At 38.5% G+C, this 25,287-nt stretch overlaps 1 protein-coding gene across 1 annotated transcript in view; it reads left to right on the plus strand.

Moving 5' to 3' along the window:
* The first annotated feature begins 4,871 nt into the window (after positions 1 to 4,871).
* The window catches only part of MANEA (mannosidase endo-alpha), a 72,907-nt gene continuing 52,491 nt past the window's right edge, over positions 4,872 to 25,287 (plus strand). The window contains exons 1-2 of the mRNA XM_025294612.3: positions 4,872 to 5,028; positions 13,509 to 14,087. Of these exons, the coding sequence (XP_025150397.2) occupies positions 13,547 to 14,087 (541 nt within the window). The 5' untranslated portion in view covers positions 4,872 to 5,028; positions 13,509 to 13,546. The remainder of the gene's footprint in view (positions 5,029 to 13,508; positions 14,088 to 25,287) is intronic.

A 25,287-nucleotide genomic window follows, 5' to 3' on the forward strand; every position in this document is an offset into this window, starting at 1 on the left:
TGAATTAGGTATTATAAACAAACTAGGTGTGATTTAAAGTATAAGGGAGGATGTTCCTGGGTTATATGCAAATATACCATTTTATATAAGGTTCTTGAGCATACTAAGATTTTGGTATGGGGGGGATGTGGTTCTGGAACTTGTCAATCCTCTGCAGATACTGAAGAACAACAACTGTATTCAGGAGACAGATAATAAGGACAGTTTGGGGACTAGGCAAATAGTACATATCAGGAAGTAGGGTTAAATAATAATGACGTGTGTGTGTGTGTGTGTGTGTGCGTGTGTGCTCCATCATGTCTGACTCTTTGTTGGCCATGGACTATAGCCTGCCAGGCTCTTCTGTCCATGGGATTTCCCAGGCAAGAATACTGGAGTGGGTTGCCATTTCCTACTCCAGGGGATCTTCCCAATCCCATGTCTTGAACCCATGTCTCCTGCTTGGTAGGTGGATTCTTTACAACTAGCACCACCTAGGGAGCCCAATAATGACTAAGTGATCTCCTAATTGTTCACTCTTTTATCACTCCCAAAAATTGTTTGTTGGATTCTTGTTATATGGCAACAATTTTTTTGGCTCTGGACACTTAAAGATAAAATGGCAAAATCTATGTAGTCAAGGAGACACTAGTCTTTTCCAGAGGAGTAGTGAATTTCAAGGCACAAATTTCTTTCATTAAAAAAAATTTTTTTTTCTATTCGATTTTCTTTTTTTCAGTTTTATTTATTTTTTTACTTTACAATATTTTATTGGTTTTACCATACATTGACATGTATCGCCATGGGTGTACATGTGTTCCCCATCCTGAACCCCCCTCCCACCTCCCTCCCCATCCCATCCCTCTGGGTCATCCCAGTGCACCAGCCCCAAGCACCCTGTCTCATGCATTAAACCTGGACTGGCGGTTTGTTTCACATATGATAATTTACATGTTTCAGTGCCATTCTCCCATATCATCCCACCCTTGCCCTCTCCCTCAGAGTCCAAAACACTGTTCTATACATCTGTGTCTCTTTTGCTGTCTCGCATATAGGGTTATCGTTACCATCTTTCTAAATTCCATATATATGTGTTAGAATACTGTATTGGTGTTTTTCTTTCTGGCTTACTTCACTCTGTATAATAGGCTCCAGTTTCATCTACCTCATTAGAACTGATTCAAATGTATTCTTTTTAATGGCTGAGTAATACTCCATTATGTATATATACCACAGCTTTCTTATCCATTCATCTGCTGATGGACATCTAGTTTGCTTCCATGTCCTGGCTATTATAAACAGTGCTGCAATGAACATTGGGGTACACGTGTCTCTTTCAATTCTGGTTTCCTTGGTGTGTATGCCCAGCAGTGGGATTGCTGGGTCATATGGCAGTTCTATTTCCAGTTTTTTAAGGAATCTCTACACTGTTCTCCATAGTGGCTGTACTAGTTTGCATTCCCACCAACAGTGGAAGAGGGTTCCCTTTTCTCCACACCCTCTCCAGCATTTATTGCTTGTAGACTCTTGGATCGCAGCCATTCTGACTGGCATGGCTGTTTGGCTGTGCTAGGTCTTCATTGCTGTGTGCAGTCTTTCTCTGGTTGCAGCAAGTGGGGACTAATCTCTAGTTGCAGTGCATAGGCTTCTCACTGCGGTGGCTTCTCTTGTTGTAGAGCATGGGCTCTAGGGCACATGGGCTTCAGTAGTTGTGGCACATGGGATTCATTGCCCCACAGCATGTGGGATCTTCCCAGACCAGGGATTGAACCTGCATCCTCTACATTGGCAGGCAGATTCTTAACCAATGAACCACCAGGGAAGTCTTCCTTTCAATTTTTAATTTGACCATTTTGATATCTCTCTCTCTCTTGGGCAAATTATTGTAATCCATTTATTACTTTTAAAAATTGACAGAAATAGAAATTAAGTAAAATTTCCTATGTCAAATAATACTAGAAGAATGAAAGTAAAAGAATGTGGATCTTAAGGGCTACATTCTCTATTTTATGAATACATACCTATTTGCTAGTTATGATTAATCATAAATTTAAAAGTTTATGTAAAATAATACAGTACAGAAAATAAGGAAGTGAGATTCCACATATGACAGTAGAAAGGCTGGTGCCATCAACTCTGCCCTGCTAGTTACCACTTGACCCAGCTGTCCCGAGCATGTATCAACTTGGACTCTCAGAAAGTCCTTCTTCCTGAGATACCCAGGCTTGGATTAAAATTCTATTGCTACAATTCTAATAGCCCTCTTGAAACTGTAATTGAATAGAATAGGGAGTTTAAAGCATGAAGTGGTATAAACTCACTAGCCAATCAGAAAAGGAAGAAGACAAAATGTATCTCTCATGACCAAAATGATACTGATGTCTCACCATTTTCCAATTCCCCCATTACTTCAAAAGAAAATAAAGGCATGCACTATATTATAAAACAAAATTACATGATGCAGAGCTGGGAAATAACACTAGTACATGGAAGATTCACAGGGGTTTACTTACAAAGAGTACTGATAAGGAGACTGTGCAAACCTCGTCCTCCCTCATAGATGGATGTTACTAATGGATGGTTTCCCAATCTAGCCACAAGCCACAGTGGCATACACTGTGGTCTTCTGCCAGCATAACTGTTGGAGCCCCAGTTTCCTGAGACTCTTTATAGAGTGGTGTCTTTTGGTGAAGTGAAATTAATTAGTTACGGAAGAGCTTCTCATCTAGGGTGCCATCAATATGTGTGCCAAAATATCAGTCTCCTTCACTCTAGGATTTACCCTGTAGAGTCTGGGATATTCAGAGCCACAGATCCATCATGTTCACTGCAAGCAGGCCGTTTGCCTCAAAGCTTTATGAAAATATTCTTTTTATCTGTTTGGCAAAATGTGAACAAGGATGGGAAACACCAGGCAGAACCAATACTCACTAGTCTCTCTAGGAACTCTGGGAGTCTGGTGGCACAATCCAGTCATTATTTACATAGACCTCAGTAGGCCTCTGCCAATTCCATTCCAATTAAATTCAAGCAGAATTTTTGGGTCTTGGGTGATTCATCTTAATCTTTATATGAAAAAGCAAAGAGCCAAGAATAGCCAAGGTAATTTTAGAGAAGAATCATATGGAAGCAGGACTTGGAAAATGTTTGTATAGGGTGCATGGGAGTTCATTATTTTATCTGTATTTTTCTGTGTTTGTCTAAAATATTTCACAATTAACTTAAATTTAGAAGAAAATAAAAGAGTGTAGTTATAGACTCTGATTGTTAAGACTCTTGTAAACAAGAAAGTAGAGAGCACAAAATATAACCTAAAAAGTTGTTCAATTCAGCTAGCAGTACCTTAAAATATATAGCATTTAGTCATCAAAAGACACCATAAAAAATTAAAAGACAACCTGCAAACTAAGAAACACTATATGTAACACATACATCTGACAAAAGAGGAGTAATTAAACTTTAAAAATATATAAAGATTATCTGCAAATTAATTTTAAAAAACAAGTCAACCAAAAAATGAGCCAAAATAGAGAACAGGCATTTCACAGAAACCCAAATAGCCACTAAACATATAAAGATGCACAACCATATTAGCAAGACAGAAAATACAAATTAAAAGATCAATCAGATGCTACCACCATCTGATTATAACAATCAGTGTAGGTTGATTACAATAGTAATCAACAATAGTGTGGGTGTTACAAATAATGATGTGACAGTCCAGTTCATGTGAAATGGATTTATGTGTAGATGAACCTCAAAAACTGAATGTGCAGTGAAAAAAAGAGGGAAAAATGTAGTGTAAACTTATTAGATCAAAATACAATACCAGGATAGCTATATTTTTAGGGAATTACATACATAAATATTTTCAAAAAGAGCAAGTAAATGAGTAATATAAAATTCAGAGTAATAATTATTTCTGGCTGGGATGGAAAAAGTTTTAAAGAGGCCTCTTAGAAGTCTTCAAAAATGCTGGCACTTTTCTGGATCTTCCTGTCTGTAGTGAGTACCTGGGTATTCTTTTTTATTATTATCCTTTAAAATGTGCACATATGGGATACATTCACATATATATATATATTTCACAATTAACATTTGTTTAGAAAATCCAGTGAGATTTAAAGAAGAACTCTTACAAAATGTTCGTATCAGCAACTTCTAGACTGTCAGTGAGGATTTCCTTGCTTCTAGGTAACCAAACAAGAGAGAATTCTCTTGGTTTCTAATGTAAAGTGAAAACCTTCAGCTGTAACCGCTATTTCAAAAGTTCTTTTTCTTCACAGCTGCCTCATTATTTTCAGTTATTTCTAAAAGCATTCCAATACGTGATTTTACGCAATCTGTTTGCAAATAATAAGTGTCATTTCTGTCTTTTAGCTTCCAAGTAAAGTTTCATATATATAGAGAGAGATCTATATCTATTTTTTTGGAGGGCAAGATGTTCTCTAATTTACAATGTTTGAAAACTGCCAATGTAATCCAGTTAAAAGGAACTTTTGGATACCTCTGCTTCCCTTGTGGCTCAGCTGGTCAAGAATCCGCCTGCAATGTGGGAGACCTGGGTTCAATCCCTGGGTTGGGAAGATCCCCTGGAGAAAGGAAAAGCTACCCACTCCAGTATTCTGGCCTGGAGAATTCACAAAGAGACGGACACCACTGAACGACTTTCACTTTCCCTTTCAAAGCTTTCCAGCAGAACCTTAGAACACCAGTTTCTAAGGAATGGGTTTCTCTGGTTGGGGAAAGGGGTCGCGGGGAGTCCAGCTTTAACTCAACTCTGAAAAATCTCGCCCTGCATGCATCTACACCCCTTTCCATTACTTACAGACCAGAGTGACCTGTGCCGGAAAACCAGAGCCCCGCCCACTCAGCGAGCCCCACCCCACTCTGGCCCCGCCCCTAGGGTCTTCCAGTACACGGTGCGCGCGCCCTTCGGGAGGCGGGGCTGCTCAGGCTCACTGCCGGGCAGCAGCGGGCTACCTCTGCTCTCAGCTTCAACGACTCCGCTGGCTGATCCTCTTCTGGTATCTGGAATCCCAGACCCTGGTGAGTACCTGGAGATTTCTGGGCCCAGCTGGTTCAGTCGTGGCCGGCACTGGGACCACCCTCAGCGCCTGCGCTCTTACCCGCCAGCCAATCTGCTCGCCTGCAGATGGCCTTTGACCCTGCGCCCCAACGCCCTGCGCCGGCCGCGGCGGGCTGCGTCTCGCTGCGAGCCTCGAGAACTCGGGAACCCCACTCCGTTGCTCTTATACCTAATTTTGCTAGGGTTAGTTTTGTTGTCTTCTATCCTACTTTATCCCGAGCCTGTCGGCCTCGTCTCCGCCACTGTTTTGCAGCGGAACCTCTTGTCGCCTTGGTATTTTTCCCTCCCCAGGAAGTTGGGAATTTTAGGAGTAAATGAAAAGCCTTTCAGCGCCTTTTCCTTTTGTCCCCAAACTCGGCCTTGTGCCTCAGAGGCAAGTGGGAAGGTCGAGGCCTACCTGGCTTGGGCTGCAGCAGGAAGGTGGCAGGCTCCGGTCTCCGGACGCCGAGGCGTGGGGAGAGGAGAGCGAGAGTGGGGAGGCCAACGCATAGATGCGATTTCCATTCACCTGTTCCACGTTTGGGACTGTCATTTTAGCCTGTTACCGTTTGCTGAATCGAAGGATGCAACTCTGCTGGAATAGTATCTTTTCCTATTTTCCAGAGGAACCAATGAAAATTTAGGCAGTTAGGACTGTTGGTTTCTGTTTCAACAGTTAGAGACCCTGCAGATATGAGTTAAGGAAAAATGTGGAAGTACTTTAAAAAAATAAAACAAGGGAAGATAATGTTAATTATATGACTTCAGAAAAAGGCAACTAAGCCTGGAAAGAGTTATTATGTTAAAGTATTAAGACAGGAGCTTCCAGGTGTCTCAGTGGTAAAAAATCCACCTGCAGTGCAAGAGATCCTGGTTTGATCCCTGGGTTGGGAAGATCCCGTGGAGAAGGGAATGGGAACTCACTCTAGGATTCTTGCTTGGGAAATCCCATGGACAGAGGAGTGGGCTACATACAATTCATGGAGTCGCAAAGAGTCAGACATGTTTAGCAACTAAACAACAACAACCAAATTTAGACAATAGTTGAAAGAAAAATACAAAATAAAATCTAGATATTGGTAATATTAAGTCACACGATTGCACATCATTTTCATGACAGTATGTTGCTCCATATATATTGAACTATATGTAAACCTTGAAAAAATAGTGTTGTGTAGGGAATCTTGTGGATTTCTAGGTTCTATGCATAAAACATTACCAGAGCTGTTGCTGTCAGTCACACGATGAGTATTGAGTACGTAAGAAAATAAACTTTCTTCAGATTTAATTTGGACTACAGTTTATGAGTAGGAAATAACAGATAATCGTCTTTAAGCGAAAACATAATCACATGTCAGCAGTTTTCATCTGTCACAAAATTTATGGTGGTGTATTCTCTAAGCTTGCTTTGTCTAAAATGTAGGAAGGTGTGATAATAGGAGGAGTTTGAGTTCTAGAACTGTATTTCTCTGCTCTTTGCTCATTGCTTAACCTCAGGATACTCAGCCATTTGTTAGCCCTGTTGCTGCTGTTGCTAAGTCGCTTCAGTCGTGTCCGACTCTATGCAACCCCATAGACGGCAGCCCTCCAGGCTCAGCCGTCCCTGGGATTCTCCAGGCAAGAACACTGGAGTGGGTTGCCATTTCCTTCTCCAATGCATGAAAGTGAAAAGTGAAAGTGAAGTTGCTCAGTTGTGTCCGACTCTTCGCGACCCCATGGACTGCAGCCCACCAGGCTCCTCCACCCATGGGATTTTCCAGGCAAGAGTACTGGAGTGGGGTGCCATCTCCTTCTCCGATTGGTTAGCCCAGGTACTGGGAAAAAGTTGGCAACTGCTCTGTTGGCAGTTTAGTTCAGTTCAGTTCAGTTGCTGCGACCCCATGGACTGCAGCATGCCAGGCTTCACTGTACATTACCATCCCCCCGAGCTTGCTCAAGCTCATGTCCATCGAGTCGGTGATGCCATCCAACAATCTCATCCTCTGTCGTCCCCTTCTCCTCCTGTCTTCAATCTGTCCCAGCATCAGGGTTTTTTCCAATGAGTCAGTTCTTCTTTGCATCAGGTCGCCAAAGTATTGGAGCTTCAGCATCAGTCCTTCCAATTCATATTCAGGGCTGATTTCCTTTAGAATTGACTGCTTTGATCTCCTTGCAGTCTAAGGGACTCTAAAGAGTCTTCTCCAACACCACAGTCAAAAGCTAGAATTATATTTCTCTTCAATGGTTTCTTAGAAAATAATGTCAGGAAAACAACTAGAAAAAGAAAGCAATCAGAAATCTGTATAACATAATAATAAAAGTTAAAAAATTAGGTTCTTGGGGGCTTTCTGCATAGCAGGATGGGAGGTAATCCTTTTTGAAATCATAGTATCACAGTGATTCTGGATCTCTTATATCTCGCTAGACCTACAAGTTAAAGTCAATCATTTCAAAGACTGAAAGACCTCCAAATCACAAAAAGCAAAAGTAGAAGCCGTAGAGTTTCAAAAGAACAAGTGTATTACTTCTGTGTGTTATTTTATCATGTGCCCTTTGAAGATGCTAGATTGTCTCTTATCTAATACCCTAAGTATTGAGTAGGTTACTCCTTTGGAAATCTATACATCGGTAATTAACTTGGAACTTTTTTCCTCTGAGGTGACTTCTGGAACTTTTTTGTGTTGAAACCAATTAAGTAGTTCCACCACAGTTTTTCTACTAAAGATCATTAGACCTGTTAGGCATCTCAAGTTTCATTGTTTTGCTAATTTGGACACAATAATTTTTAATAAAATGGATTTTAAAAATTATTGGATCTATCTATTTAGCTATGATTCTTCCTATATAATATGTTCAGTATAGACTGGGCATGTCAACTATATGTATAGTCTGTAGAACCTGTTTGTACACATACTGCCCCAATAGATACCAATGTCAAAAACAAAAGGGCCAGAAATTAAATTTTCTAAGTTGAACATTTAATGGTCATTGACTAAATATAAGATATATTGGGTTCTACTATATTGTAAAGATAAGGACTCCATTTTTGGATCTTATGGAACAATCTAATAGGATGTGTAATGCATTAAATAGCATGGTGCAATAGATAAATGCCAATTTAAAAAGTAGATAATAGTGTCATAATAGACTATATGGGAAAGTGAGTATTTTTCAGTTTGGAATCATTGGGAGAAGTATCACGAAGAGGCAACAGTTTAGCTTTGTCTTGATGGATTAGTGGATTAGTCCAGAAATTAGCCATATGGAGAATAGGTATTTAGAGAGAGTAAACTGTGAGTTAACTGATTGCTTGCCAGACACCTATCTTTAATAACAAAGCCAGAAATGATTCCAAGGATTTTGTAATATTAACTTATTTCATCCTCATAAAAATCCTTTGAGTGAGGTAATAACTCATTGTAAAGATGAGAAAGGAAGGGAAATTTTCAAGTCACTTATATAGGTGAAATGGCTAAAAAAAGCCCAGCCAGAATTTGAACCGCAGAGTCCAAATTTTAAGCACAGGAGGCCTCTCTTTATTTAGGTAGATTAGACTTATTGGAACTAATATGAAAGGAAAAGAGAAATAGATTTAGAGGTAAAGGAGGGAGCCTATTAAAATACCTATTCCATATAAATTTTTCTTCCTTATGAAATATTATGTTCTAACTTTAGAAGACAGCATAAGAGAATATCACTAAGTAAATGATTACCCACAGGTAGTCATTATGCTTGTTTAAGTGCACTTCTTTCCTCTCTGTCTCCTTAATATAGTTGAGCTCCTATTACATCCATATTTTTTTTTCCTACTTAATGACTTGTCAGTAATTCTCAGTTTCTTTAAGTAAAGGGAAGGATTTGTTTTCATTTTGTCAACTTTGAAATTTTAGGACAACAAATCATAGAGGCAGGTCAGAATGGTTATATCATCCCTTTATTCCTATGCACAAGACTGTCACATTCCATACAAAGGAATGTTAACTCCCTAGAGTCCTGCAGTGCAGTGTATGGGTTGGTCCTTCCTGGAAATAAGCAGGTTTATATTAAGAGTTCATGTCCTCCAGTTTGCTGGTGATAGCTGTTTTCCTTTCTTACCTGTTCTTAAATGATTTTAGACTTAAAAGTTTCAAAAAATAAACAACTTGAAAATCTCTGTATATTTTTCCTGTAGATTCACCAAATGGTAATATTTTGCTGTAAACATTTGCTTTATTGTGACACAGACACACACACTTATATATTACATTGTATATAATTTTACATACACATTGTATGTAATATGTGTACATATGCATATATGTATACATATATGTGTAGGTACATATACGTGTATGCTGCTACTGCTACTGCTAAGTCACTTCAGTCGTGTCCGACTCTGTGCGACCCCATAGATGGCAGCCCACCAGGCTCCCCCGTCCCTGGGGTTCTCCAGGCAAGAACACTGGAGTGGGTTGCCATTTCCTTCTCCAATGCATGAAAGTGAAAAGTGAAAGTGAAGTCACTCAGTCATGTCCGACCTTCAGCGACCCCGTGGACTGCAGCCTTCCAGGCTCCTCTGTCCATGGGATTTTCCAGACAAGGGCACTGGAGTGGGGTGCCATTGCCTTCTCCTATATGTGTATGAGAGTATCTTAATATATTGTGTGATGTTTCTTCATGATTAGATCCAGATTAATGTTGACAGAAATACTGCAGCAATGATTGTATGTTTTTCTTAGGGCATTCACTCTATAGACTCATGTTAATCTATTTATTCAAATCAACTGATAAAGTTAATTTTGATCACTTGTGTAAGGTGGTGTCTACTAGGTTCCGCACTGTTAAGTTGCTGTATATATCTCCCTTTGTAGTTAATTTGGTATATTTTGGGGGCGAGGGATACTCTGCCAATATGTAGATATCCTGTTTCTCATAAACCCTATTTCTTTGAACCCCTCATTAATATCCATTAATGATTCTTGCTTGATATAGTAGTAGCCAAGTGGTGATAGTCTAATTCCATTATTCCATCTAAATTTATTAATTGGTATTCCATTATCTTTTTTATTCCATTTATTTATTTTCACATTTTAAAAATATCAGTATAGATTCATAAAGTCTTATTTTATGTCTGTAATTTATTATTCTTATTCATAATTTTGATGTTGAAAGCGTCCCAGATTTAGTCAGTAGTTGCCTCTTTACTGTGTCCTATGAACATATCTCTACGTTTTTTGAGTAATTCCTGATTTTCAGGCCATACTGGTTTTCATTTCAGGCTGATTTTCCTTTACAAGTTGTTCCAAGCTCATCTTGTACTTTCTTAGCCACATTCTTGAAATCAACCTGGTTCTATTAAGTAGAGAAGGATATGTAAAATACAAAATCTTGGCATCAGATGGGTTTATTGCTGCAAGGATTTCTTTGGTTTTAGACTCTCAGTGGACAGAACTAGGAAATAATGTGCATGTATTTGTATGTGTACACACCCATTTACCCATCCCTACACATGAATTTGTTTATCTTTTAAAAGCCATGCATCCATATTGATACTGCCAATTGCAGTCTGACAACACAAGTTTCATTTTAGCTTCCTACTTTCTGTTTGTAACACTTTTTTCTTTTTTTGTCAGTAAACAACCTGAGCCCCATTTTCTGGCTTATATTGCTTATTTTTACAATGCACATTAAATATTTTAAGAATTGCTAGCCTTCATCATAGCATAAAAAATTTACTTATTAACTGGAATTTAACCTTTAATATATTTTGTTTGTTTTGAGTATGTGAAATGTAACATAACTTAAAATGACAAACCTATATAAAAAGTTATACTCAGTTAGTTTCATTATCCACACTTCTACCCTGTTTTAATCACCCTGTATTTTTCAGTTTCTCTTTACCCTCTGTAGGTAATCAACCTTATTAGATTCTTGTTTTTCTGTTTCTTTTGCTCACTTGGGAAAATCTGTTTTTTCTTATTGTCAGTTTGCTTTTTTCACTTAGCAGTATATCCACAGAATCACTTCCGTCCATCTCAGAGCCCTTCCTCATTTTTTCTGAATACTCAGTATTTAACAAACAATGCTGCATATTAACTTATGTACTTACTTATTGGTTGTGGATTTTCAAGGTAAATTCTGTGAAGTAGGAGTCTTGAATCAAAGGAAAATGGATGTGTAATTTTGTTATATACTGCCAAATTCCAAAAAAGGTTGTACAGATTTCATTCACTATCAATGCATAAGAGTGATTATTTTCTCAGTGTTCTTGCCAACAGGATGTAGTTTCATGCTTTTTATTTTTTGCCAACCTCATAGATAAGAAATGTTACATTTGTGTGGTTTTAATTTACATTTTTCTAATATTGAATGATACAGAAGATCTTTCAAATATTTTCATTAAGATTGTCAGTTGTCTTTTCACTTTATTTTGTGGTGTTTTTTGATATATATATATTTAAAAATTTATGTAGTTAATATTTTTTTTTTATTTATTGCATCTGAATTTTGAGTCTTAGGTATAGAAAGTCTTTTATTACACTAAGGATATAAGCGAATTCAGGTGGGATTATATGAACATTTGAATGATTCTGAACCCTACAACTTACATTATTCTTTGAGAGATTAAGGTGGGAAATAGGGGCATTATTTAAAACCTCTGCTTCAAAAGTAGCATCAGAGAAGCTGGGAATATAAGGAAAAAATGGCAGCTGAGAAAATGAAAAGAGCTTTCGGTAGTTTCATGGCTCTTTGGGGACCAAAATTGGAATTCAGGGCCCTTCTAAAGCCCATCCTAGAGAAGGAATCTTGGTAAATACTTGTGACTCTGATTTCAGAACCTGTAAGTATAATGGAGTAAAGATGAATCAGAAATACACCAAATATTTGCAAGGGCTTAAACCCAGTTTTGGAGAAGGCAATGGCACCCCACTCCAGTACTCTTGCCTGGAAAATCCCATGGACGGAGGAGCCTGGTAGGTTGCAGTCCATGAGGTTGCTAAGAGTCGGACACGACTGAGCGACTTCACTTTCACTTTTCACTCTCATACGTTGGAGGAGGAAATGGCAACCCACTCCAGTGTTCTTGCCTGGAGAATCCCATGGACAGAGGAGCCTGGTGGGCTGCCGTCTATGGGGTCGCATGGAGTCGGACACGACTGAAGCGACTTAGCAGCAGCAGCAAACCCAGTTTTGAAGATTTCCATCTGTGATTGCTGTTGTTCAATCATTAAGTTGTGTCCAACTTTTTGTGACCCCATGAACTATAGCACACTAGGCTTCCCTGTTCTTCACTATCTCCCTCAGTTTGCTCAAACTCATGTCTGTTTGAGTTAGTGGTGCCATCCAACCATCTCATCCTCTGTTGCCCTCTTCTCTTGACCTCAATCTTTGCCAGCATCATAGTCTTTTCGAATGAGTTAGCTGTTTGCATCACGTGTCCAAAGTATTGGAGCTTCAGCTTCAGCACCAGCCCTTCCAATGTGATTATACTAAGATAACCTTCTTCTACCCTAAAGTCTTCAAGAAATAAAAATAAGCTTTCTTTGAAGGAAGATGACATGTAGAGCCTCACATTATCTCTGAAATTTTTCATATTCTATGTATAGCATTTAGTAAAAATAATAATTTAGCCTATACAAAAAATAGTTACTGTCTGGATATTAAGAGGAAAAACCAAACAGGCAGTAGAAACAGAATCCTAAGATTCAAATTCAGGTTATTAGAGGTAGACTTTAAATAAATGGTATTACAAAATTCAAGGAATAGGAAATTTTAGCATAAAACTGATATCTTTGAGAAGAATTAAATGAAAATTTTAAGACTAAATTTATAACTGAAATTAGTTGCCACTGAAGAGAGTCAGGAAATTGAAGATAGTTCAGAAGAAGATATTCAGACTGAACCATAGAGAGACAAAAGGAGGTAAATTTTAAAAATGTTTAAGGAACACATGGGACATAAAATTCTGATGTGTGTAATTTATTCCATAATGCGAGATGAGAGACAAGATCAAAATTGAGTATAACACTTGAGTTGGTGAAATGGGGTGGGGGGAAAAAGGTGATTATAATTGAGGCAGTCAAATAATAAGTTTGTTGAATGACTAGGCTTTTTATATATTCCTAAATATTTCCTTTTTATATCTGAAGTTTTTATTTTATATTTAGAAAATTTTAGTCTCTGGGTGGAATGTTTCTTTTCTATATCAGTATATGTAAAATCTGTCCAAAGGATGAAGAATATATTTACTTTTTAAAAAACATGCTTAAAATCTTTATCTGACAAAAATGTAATTGTAATATTTCCAAATAAATACTGCTATTCAGTCTAATTATGTATAGATTCTTTCTGTAGCTATTAATGTTTGATTATATAATTAACATCATAATACTCTTTAAAATTTTTCAGTGTAACAAACTTTATGAATTTTAGTTTTCCTTTTGAATTATTGGAAAATATTATTAATACCACTTACTAATAGTTGTTTTTCAATACATTACAGCTAAACATTTACCATTTTGGAGTTTAAAGGATGACATCATGGCAAAATTTCGAAGAAGGACTTGCTTCATTTTGTCACTTTTTATTCTATTTATTTTCTCTCTGATGATGGGTTTAAAAATGCTGAGACCAAATAAAGCAGCTTTTGGAGATCCTTTTGGACTTGACCTTCTGCCAGAAATCCGGCAACAAACTCATTTGACGAAAGTTTTTGATTCCCAAAAGAGTGACAAAATCAGCAGTGAAACAAACATCAAGAACTTAAAAGCTGAGGAAATCTCTGTGAAAGCTTCTGTAGCCTCTGAACCTCATCCAGAAGAAACGCCACCTCTGAATTATTACTTACATGTATTTTATTACAGTTGGTATGGAAATCCACAATTTGATGGTAAATATATACATTGGAACCATCCAGTTCTCTCACACTGGGACCCTCAGATAACCAAGAAATATCCCAAAGGGAAGCACAACCCCCCTGATGACATTGGCTCCAGGTTTTATCCTGAGTTGGGAAGTTACAGCTCTCGGGATCCTTCTGTCATTGAAACTCACATGAAACAAATGTACTCAGCTTCAATTGGTAAGTATTTTAGATATGTATGTGAATATATAAGTACATTTTTGTAGAACATTAATTACTAATTGACCTTACCTGCTGGCTCAGTGGCAAACATTTTGCCTGCAATGCAGGAGACAGGGGTTCGATCCCTGGGTTGGAAAGATACCCTGGAGAAGGAAATGGAAACCCACACCAGTATTCTTGCTAGGAAAATCCCATGGACAGAGGAGCCTGGTGGACTATAGTCCATGGGGTCAGAAATTATTAATTAGTCTCGTGTTATAAGTTTATAATTTTAAACTTACAAACTCTAGATTAAACTGTTGTTATGTTAACACTAAAATTTCTGGGTGTATTTTTATTGATTTCTAATTTAATACTTTGTAAATTTTATTAAATTATGATTGACATAAGATACAATGAATTCTCTCACTTTATGTTATACTTCTGTGTAGATACCGCCCCAATTATGAAGTAAAATATTCTATAGCCCCCAAATTTTTGTCTGCTATTTAGCTCTCCCTACATTCAAGGAAACTATGTATCATATAGAGTAGTTGTTGTAAATGTTTTACTATTATATAAAAATAGAATCATTAAATATTTGTGTGTATCCACGTCCAAGGTAAGAGAAACCCAAGTAAGATGGTAGATGTTGCAAGAGGGCATCAGAGGGCAGACACACTGAAACCATACTCAAAGAAAACTAGTCAATCTAATCACACTAGGACCACAGCCTTGTCTAACTCATTGAAACTAAGCCATGCCTGTGGGGCCACCCAAGATGGGCGGGTCACGGTGGAGAGGTCTGACAGAATGTGGTCCACTGGAGAAGGGAATGGCAAACCACTTCAGTATTCTTGCCTTGAGAACCCCATGAAAAGGCAAAATGATAGGATACTGAAAGAGGAACTCCCCAAGTCAGTAGGTACCCAATATGCTACTGGAGATCAGTGGAGAAATAACTCCAGAAAGAATGAAGGGATGGAGCCAAAGCAAAAACAATACCTACTTGTAGATGTGACTGGTGATAGAAGCAAGGTCTGATGCTGTAAAGAGCAATATTGCATAGGAACCTGGAATGTCAGGTCCATGAATCAAGGCAAATTGGAAGTGGTCAAACAAGAGATAGCAAGAGTGAACGTTGACATTCTAGGAATCAGCAAACTAAAATGGACTGGAATGGGTGAATTTAACTCAGATGACCATTATATCTACTACTGCGGGCAGGAATCCCTCAGAAGAAGTGGAGTAGCCATCATGGTCAACAAAAGAGTCCGAAATGCAGTACTTGGATGCAATCTCAAAAACGACAGAATGATCTCTGTTCGTTTCCAAGGCAAACCATTCAATATCACAGTAATCCAAGTCTATGCCCCAACCAGTAACATTGAAGAAGCTGAAGTTGAAGAGTTCTAGGAAGACCTACAAGACCTTTTAGAACTAACACCGAAAAAAGATGTCCTTTTCATTGTAGGGGACTGGGATGCAAAAGTAGGAAGTCAAGAAACACCTAGAGTAACAGGCAACCTTGGACTTGGAATACGGAATGAAGCAGGGCAAAGACTAATACAGTTTTGCCAAGAGAATGCACTGGTCATAGCACACACCCTCTTCCAACAATACAAGACAAGACTCTACACATGGACATCACCAGATGGTCAATTCCGAAATCAGATTGATTATATTCTTTGCAGCCAAAGATGGAGAAGCTCTATACAGTCAACAAAATCAAGACCAGGAGCTGACTGTGGCTCAGATCATGAACTCCTTATTGCCAAATTCGGACTGAAATTGAAGAAAGTAGGGAAAACCACTAGACCATTCAGGTATGACCTAAATCAAATCCCTTATGATTATACAGTGGAGTGAGAAATAGATTTAAGGGACTAGATCTGATAGATAGAGTGCCTGATGAACTATGGACGGGGGTTCGTGACATTGTACAGGAGACAGGGATCAAGACCATCCCCATTGAAAGAAATGCAAAAAAGTAAAATGGCTGTGTGAGGAGGCCTTACAAATAGCTGTGAAAAGAAGAGAAGTGAAAAGCATAGGAGAAAAGGAAAGATATAAGCATCTGAATGCAGAGTTCCAAAGAATAGCAAGAAGAGATAAGAAAGCCTTCCTCAGTGATCAGTGCAAAGAAATAGAGGAAAACAACAGAATGGGAAAGACTAGAGATCTCTTCAAGAAAATTAGAGATACCAAGAGAACATTTCATGCAAAGATGGGCTTGATAAAGGACAGAAATGATATTGACCTAACCATAAGAAGAAGATACTAAGAAGATGTGGCAAAAATACACAGAACTGTACAAAAAAGATCTTCATTACCAAGATAATCACGATGGTGTGATCACTGACCTAGAGCCAGACATCCTGGAATGTGAAGTCAAGTGGGCCTTAGAAAGCATCACTATGAACAAAGCTAGTGGAGGTGATGGAATTCCAGTTGAGCTATTTCAAATCCTGAAAGATGATGCTGTGAAAGTGCTGCACTCAATATGCCAGCAAATTTGGAAAACTCAGCAGTGGCCACAGGACTGGAAAAGGTCAGTTTTCATTCCAATGCCAAAGAAAGGCAATGCCAAAGAATGCTCAAACTGCCGCACAATTGCACTCATCTCACACGCTAGTAAAGTAATGCTCAAAATTCTACAAGCTTGGCTTCAGCAATACGTGAACCGTGAACTTCCAGATGTTCAAGCTGGTTTTAGAAAAGGCAGAGGAACCAGAGATCAAATTGCCAACATCCGCTGGATCATCGAAAAAGCAAGAGGGTTCCAGAAAAACATCTATTTCTGTTTTATTGACTATGCCGAAGCCTTTGACTGTGTGGATCACAATAAACTGTGGAAAATTCTGAAAGAGATGGGAATACCAGACCACCTGACCTGCTTCCTGAGAAATCTGTATGCAGGTCAGGAAGCAACAGTTAGAACTGGACATGGAACAATAGACTGGTTCCAAATAGGAAAAGGAGTTCGTCAAGGCTGTATACTGTCACCCTGCTTATTTAACTTATATGCAGAGTAGTAAATCATGAGAAATGCTGGACTGGAAGAAGCACAAGCTGGAATCAAGATTGCTGAGAGAAATATCAATAATCTCAGATATGCAGATGATACCACCCTCATGGCAGAGAGTGAAGAGGAACTAAAAAGCCTCTTGATGAAAGTGAAAGAGGAGAGTGAAAAAGTTGGCTTAAAACTCAACATTCAGAAAACTAAGATCATGGAATCTGGTCCCATCACTCCATGGCAAATAGATGGAGAAACAGTGGAAACAGTGTCAGACTTTATTTTTTGGGCTCCAAAATCACTGCAGATGGTGACTGCAGCCATGAAATTAAAAGACGCTTACTCCTAGGAAGAAAAGTTATGACCAACCTAGATAGCATATTGAAAAGCAGAGACATTACTTTGCCAACAAAGGTCCGTCTATTCAGGGCTATGGTTTTTCCAGTGGTCATGTATGGATGTGAGAGTTGGACTGTGAGGAAAGCTGAGCATGGAAGAATTGATGTTTTTGAACTGTGGTGTTGGAGAAGACTCTTGGGAGTCCCTTGGACTGCAAGGAGATCCAACCAGTCCATTCTGAAGGAGATCAGCCCTGGGATTTCTTTGGAAGGAGTGATGCTAAAGCTGAAACTCCAGTATTTTGGCCACCTCATGTGAAGAGTTGACTCATTGGAAAAGACTCTGATGCTGGGAGGGATTGCGGGCAGGAGGGGAAGGGGACGACAGAGGATGAGATGGCTGGATGGCATCACTGACTTGATGGACGTGAGTCTGAGTGAACTCTGGGATTTGGTGATGGACAGGGAGGCCTGGCGTGGTGAGATTCATGGGGTCGCAAAGAGTCGGACACGACTGAGCGACTGAACTGAAGTGATGTGTGTCGGGGGTAGTCTTTTACTTAGCATGCTATTTTGAAATTTAGTCATTATTGCCTAGTCATATTCCATTGTATAACTATAGCACTTTGTTTCTGCATTTATTTTGGTGCACATTTGTACTGTTTCAAATTTTAGGCATGTAGCATATAATTTGGTCTTTAAAAAAAAAAAAACAACTAGTTTGACAATCTCTTCTTTTTTAACACCTGTTTATTTCATTTATTTTAATATTGATATAGTTTATTTTACATGTTTCATTTTGCTATTTGTCTTCCATTTATCACATCTGTTCAAGTCCTTCGCCCAATTTTTTCTGCCTCTACTTGTATTGAAAATGTTTAGTCCATTTTATATTCTTTTCTGACTTATTAGATATATTCCTTCATTTTATGATTGGTCTCACATTTAAAATATGCACCTTTAAGTGATGGGAAGTCACAAAGTATTACTACTGTTTTCCCCTCTTCCCATCAACTTTTTCTTCCCTCTAATTTCTGGCACTTCAGTTACATGTATTTACATAGAATCATGTCCCACAGATAAATAATATAGAAAAATATGTAGTCAAGTGTATGAAAATTCAACTCATTAGTATACCATTTATAAAACTCTCCCTGTTTTGATTCTGTCTTCTTAGTGTCTCTACCACTAGGGCCAAAAGGAGAAATTGAGTGTTCTTAAATATTTCTGAGTCTTCAAAAGGTGCCAACTCACTGTTAAGCTGATATGGGTAGAGAAACACGTAAGATTTTTTCATGAACAAAATAATACAGAAACCTGTGAATCTATTATATATCAACTTTGTGCGAGATGACTTTTTGTTTTAATTGGAGTATAGTTGCTTTGTAGTGTTTCTGTTGCACAGCAAAGTGAATCAGCCATACCTATACATATATTCCCCCAGTTTTGGATGTCCTTCCCATGTAGGTCACCACAGAGCACTGAATAGAGTTCCCTGTGCTATAGTAGGCCTCATCAGTTACCTGTTTCACACATAGTGTGTACAAATGTCAGTCCCAATCTCCCAATCAGTTTCACTCCCTCTTCACCTCTTGGTATCCATACATTTGTTCTCTATGTCTTTGTCTCTATTTCTACTTTGCAAATAGTTCATCTATACCATTTTTCTAGATTGCACATATATGCCTTAATATACGATATTAGCTTTTCTGACTTACTTCGTGCTCTACAACAGTCTCTAGGTCCATCCATGTCTCCACTAATGGCACAATTTTGTTCCTTTTTATGGCTGCGTAATCCATTGTGTTTATGTGCCACTTCTTTATCCATTCCTCTGTTGATGAAAATTTAGGTTGCTGCAGTGAACACTGGGTGCGTGCATCCTTTTGAATATCATTTTCTCCAGGTGTATGCCCAGGAGTTGGATTACTGAGTCATCTAGTATTTCTAGTTTTAGTTTTTTTAAGGACCCTCCATACTGTTCTTCATAGTGACTGTGTCAGTTTACATTGATAGAGTATAAGAGGATTCTCTTTTCTCTATATCTTCAATAACACTTGTTATGTCTTGTTTTTTTGATGGTAGCTGTTGATACAGGTACAAAAGGGTATCTCACTGTGGTTTTGACTTGTAAATATTTTCCAGGTGATTAGTAATTTTTTCATATATCTGTTGGCCATTTGTAAATCTTCTTTGGAAAAAGGCCTGGTTTTTGTTACTGTTGCTGCTGCTGCTGCTGGTGCTACATCACCTCAGTTGTGTCTGACTCTGTCCAACTCTGTGCAACCCCACAGACAGCAGCCCACCAGGCTCCGCTGTCCCTGGAATTCTCCAGGCAAGAACACTGGAGTGGGTTGCCATTTCCTTCTCCAGTGCATGAAAGTGAAAAATGAAAGTGAAGTCACTCAGTTGTGTCCGACTCTTCACGACCCCATGGATTGCAGCCTACCAGGCTCCTCCATCCATGAGATTTCCAGGCAAGAGTCCTTTTGTTACTGAGTTATATGAATTTTTGTAAATGATGGCTATTAACCCCATATTTATTATATGATATGCAAAATAATTTCTCCTATTCAGTATATATCTTTTAATTGTGTTATTGCTGCTTTTGCTCTGCAGAAGCTTTTAAGATTGATATAGTCCTACTTTAAGATTTTTTTCTTTTTTTATTTGTGCTTTTGGTGTCATATGCAAAATATCAGTGCCAAGACCAGTGTCAAGGATCTTCTTTCCTGTGTTTACTTCAGGGAGTTTTATATCAGGTCTGTCTTATAATTTTAAGTCTTTGATCTCTTTGAAGGTGCTTCTTGTGAGTAGTATAGGATAGACTCAACTTTCTTTTCTGTGTATGGCTATCCAGTTTTCCCAGTGCCAAAGGATGTTCTTGATCCTCTTGTCATGCATTAGCTCCTCAAGGTATAAAGCCAGATTGTTTCTTTGTAAGTTTTCCCATTTCTTAACATCTTCATTTTATGACTACAAATATCCCTTTCAGAATGGCTTTTGGAGCATCCCATAGCAAAGTGAAAGAGGAGTGTGAAAAAGTTGACTTAAAACTCAACATTCAGAAAACTAAGATCATGGCATCTGGTCCCATCACTTCCTGGAAAATGGATAGCGAAACAGTGGAAACAGTGAGAGACTTTATTTTGGGGCTCCAAAATCACTGCAGATGGTGACTGCAGCCATGAAATTAAAAGATGCTTGCTTCTTGGAAGAAAAGTTATGACCAACCTAGACAGTATATTAAAAAGCAGAGATATTATTTTGCCAACAAAGGTCCGTCTAGTCAAAGCTATGATTTTTCCAGTAGTCATGTATGGATGTGAGAGTTGGACTATAAAGAAAGCTGAGCTCTGAAGAATTGATGCTTTTGAACTGTGCTGTTGGAGAAGACCCTTGGACTGCAAGGAGATCCAACCAGTCAATTCTAAAGGAAATTAGTCCTGAATATTCATTGGAAGGACTGATGCTGAAGCTGAAACTCCAGTACTTTGGCCACCTGATGCGAAGAACTGACTCATTGGAAAAGACTTTGATGCTTGGAAAGATTGAAAGCATGAGGAGAAGGGGACGACAGAGGGTGAGATGGTTGGATGGCATTCCCGACATGATGGACATGAGTTTGAGGTGGTTCCAGGGGTTGGTGATGAACAGGGAGGCCTTGAGTGCATGGGATTACAAAGAGTTGGACATAACTGAGTGACTGAACTGATAGGTTTAGGAGAAAGGGATTTTATTTTCATTTGTTTTAAGGTAATCTTTGGTTCCTATTTTGATTTCTTCTTTTACCCATTGGTTGTTCAGGAGTTTCTTGTTTATTTTTCATGTATCTGTAGATTTTTCAACTCTTTTGATTGTTAGAAGTATAGCTGCCATGGCTTCCTTTTGGTTCCCACCTGAATGGAATGCCTTTTCATCCTTTCACTTTGAGTTTATGGGGATCCTTAAAGCTTTCTTGTTGGAACCATAGAGTTGGCTATTGTTTTTCATCCTTCCAGGCCCTCATGTGCCTTTTGATTGCTGAATTCAATCTACTTTTGTTTAGAGTAGTTATTAATACTTAAGGATTTACTCAGTTCAGTCACTCAGTTGTGTCCGACTCTTTGCGACCCCATGGACTGCAGCATGTCAGGCTTCCCTGTCCATCACAAAGTCCTAGAGCATGCTCAAACTCATGTCCATCAAGTCAGTGATGCCATCCTACCATCTCATCCTATGTTGTCCCCTCCTCCTCCTGCCTTCAGTCTTTTCCAGCATCAGGGTCTTTCCAATGAGTCAGTTATTCGCATCAAGTGGCCAAAGTATTGGAGCTTCAGCTTTAGCATTAGTCCTTCCAATGAGTATTCAGGACTGATTTCCTTTAGGATTGAATGGTTTGATCACCTTGCAGTCCAAGAAACTCTCAAAGAGTCTTCTCTGACAGCACAGTTTCTTCAATGCTCAGCTTTCTCTATGGTCCAACTCTCACATCCATACATGATTACTGGAAAAACATAGCTTTGACTTGATGGACCTTTGTCAGCAAATAATGTCTCTGCTTTTCAGTATGCTGTCTAGATTGGTCATAGCTTTTCTTCCAAGGAGCAAGTGTCTTTTAATTTCATGGCTGCTGTCACCATCTGCAGTGAATTTGGAGCCCATGAAATAAAATCTGTCACTGTTTCCATTGTTTCCTCCTCTCTTTACTATTAAATAATGGGACCTGATTCCATGAGCTTAGTTTTTTAAATGTTGAGTTTTAAGTCAGCTTTTTCACTCTCCTCTTTCATTTTCATCAAGAGGCTCTTTAGTTTCTTTTCACTTTCTGCCATATGGGTGGTGTCATCTGTGTATCTGAGATTATTGATATTTCTCCTGGCAATCATGATTTCAGCTTGTGCTTCATCCAGCCCGGCATTTTGCATGATGTACTCTGCATATAAGTTAAATAAGCAGGGTAGCAATATACAGCCTTGACATACTCCTTTCCCAATTTGGAAGCAGTCTGTTGTTCCGTGTCCAATTCTAACTGTTGCTTCTTGACCTGCATACAGATAGCTCAGGAGGCAGCTAAGGTGGTCTGGTATTCCCATCTCTTTAAAAATTTTCCACAGTTTGTTGTGATCCATACAGTCAAAGGCTTTGATGTAGTCAATAAAGCAGAAGTAGATGTTTTTCTGGAACTCTTGCTTTTTCAATGATCCAGTAGATGTCAATTTGATCTCTGGTTCCTCTGTCTTTTCTAAATACAGCTTGAACATCTGGAAGTTCTCAGTTCACATACTGTTGAAGCCTAGCTTGGAGAATTTAAAGCATTACTTTGCTAGCGTGTGAGATGGATACAATTGTGTGGTACTTTGAACATTCTTTGGCATTGCCTTCTTTGGAATGAAAACTGACCTTTTCCAGTCCTGTGGCCACTGCTGCGTTTTCCAAATTTGCTGGCATATTGAGTGCAGCACTTTCACACCATCATCTTTTAGGATTTGAAATAGCTCAACTCAGATTCCATCACCTCCACTAGCTTTGTTCGTCGTTTCTCCTGTGGCCCACTTGACTTCATATTTCAGGATGTCTGGCTCTAGGTGAGTGATCACACCAATCGTGGTTATCTGGGTCATTAAGATGTTTTTCTGTATAGTTCTTGTGTGTATTCTTGCCACCTCTTCTTCATGTCTTCTGCTTCTGTTAGGTCCATTCCATTTCTGTCGTTTATTGTGCCTATCTTTGCATGAAATGTTCCCTTGGTATCTCTAATTTTCTTGAAGATACCTCCAGTCTTTCCCATTCTGTTGTCCTCTATTTCTTTGCATTGATCACTGAGGAAGGCTTTCTTATCTCTCCTGCTATTCTTTGGAACTCTGCATTCAAATGGGTGTATCTTTCCTTTTCTCCTTTGCCTTTAGCTTCTCTTATTAATGGCATTAAATTAAAAGCATTTATTAATGCTACCTTATTGTGTGTTGGTTTTGTATTTCCATTATTATCTTTTCTGCCTGCATTTGTAAAGGTTATTTTCCATGATGGTATGCTCTTTCTCCTCCTTTTTTGTCTTTTATTGATCAGCTCTTGATTTTTGTTTTATTTTTACCAAAGGGTTAGTTATAACATCTTACAGATAAAACAGTCCAGTTTAGGCTAATAGCAATTTCTTTTTAACTTGTAAAGTTTTTCCTTAGTGTGCAGAGGATGAGATGGTTAGATAGTATTACCGACTCAATGGACATGAATTTGAGCAAACTCCAGGAGATGGTGGAAGACAGAGGAACCTCATGTGCTGCATTCCGTGGGGTCACAGAGAGACAAACACAGCTTAGAGACTGAGCAACAATAAAGTGTCTACCATTTTGCTCCTCCCTTTATATTACTGATGTCACAGTTTACCTCTTTTTGTTGTATCTTTATGAATAACTTATAGTAGCTATACTTTTCCTCCTCTTTCATTTAGACTTTGTACTCTTGTTGAGTGGTTAACACACCATGCTACTACATAGTTACAGTTTTCTAAATCTAACTGCACGTTTCTCTTCTTTCCCAGTGTACTGTGCAATTTTGTGTGCTTTCATGTGACTGATTAGCTTGTTTTCATTTTGCTTGTACTCCTTTTAGCATTAAGTACAAGGCTGATGTAGTGGTGGTGAACTCCCTTAGATGTTGTTTGTCTGGAAGTCTTTACTTCTTTGTATCTGAAGGGTAACTTTGCTAGATAAACCATTCATGGTTGGAAACTTTTATCTTGCACCTCTTCAAATATGTCATTCCACTGTCCCCCTGGCCTAAAGAGTTTCTGCAGAGAAATTAGTCATTCAGTCGTGTTCAACTCTTTGGACCCCATGGAATGTAGCCCACCAGGCTCCTCTGTCCAAGGAATTCTCCGGAAGCAGGTAGCCATTCCCTTCTCCAGAAGAATCTTTCTGACCCACAGATCAAACCCAAGTCTCCTGCATTGCAGGCAGATTCTTTACCATCTGAGCCACCAGGGAAGCACAACTTTGCTTGATAAACCCTTCTTTGCTGGGCATTTTTATCTTTGAACTCTTCAAACATGTCTTTCCACTGTCCCCTGGCCTGAAGGGTGTCTGCAGAGAAATCCTAATGGCAGTCCATTGTAGCTTCCATTGCTTTCTTCCCCCTCCCCCACCTGCCTTTAAAGTCTTAGAGGGTGTCTTTTGCTTTGAGATAGCAGGATGATCTATTAGCTTTGTAAACTTACATGTCCAAGTCTTTCCTCAGATTTTGGAAATTTTCACCTATCATTTCTTTAACTCCCTGCCTTCCCCCTTCTCTGTCTGGAGTCCTGATTATCCTGATATTTGTCTTTTTGATGGATTTCCATTGATCATGTAGAGTTTCTTTGTTCTCTTTTAGTTTAAATTCCCTCTTTTCTTCTATCATTTTAAAATTCCTACCCTCTAAGTTACTTTTTTTTTTCTTCCATATGGTCAGCCTTGTTGCACTGCATACTTCAGGTCATTCATTGAATTTCATTTGGTTCTTTTTAACACTTTTAATAACTTCCTTCTCTTTAATAAAGAATCATTTGTTCATCTTTTTATTCTTGAATTCATTGATATGTCTTTCTAAGTTTTCTTGTAATTTGTTGAGTTCCTTTAGAACAACTAATTTGAATTATTTATTAGATTGTATATTTGGCATGTTCTAGCTTTCTTGCTGGAAAATATCAATGCTATTTTCTTTTTGTGATGCTGTATTTCCTTGAATTTTTTTGTTGTTGTTGTTCTTGTGGATATATGTTGATGCTGTCACATTTGAAGTAGTTGATACCTCCTTAACTCTGCTTGTGCCTTTCGCATATGCCATTGTATCTTTATAATGTTGATATTTGAGGTTTTTTCCCCTGTAAAGCTGTATCTGCTCC

Source organism: Bubalus bubalis, chromosome 10 (genome assembly GCF_019923935.1).
Source record: "Bubalus bubalis isolate 160015118507 breed Murrah chromosome 10, NDDB_SH_1, whole genome shotgun sequence".
Taxonomy (NCBI): domain Eukaryota; kingdom Metazoa; phylum Chordata; class Mammalia; order Artiodactyla; family Bovidae; genus Bubalus; species Bubalus bubalis.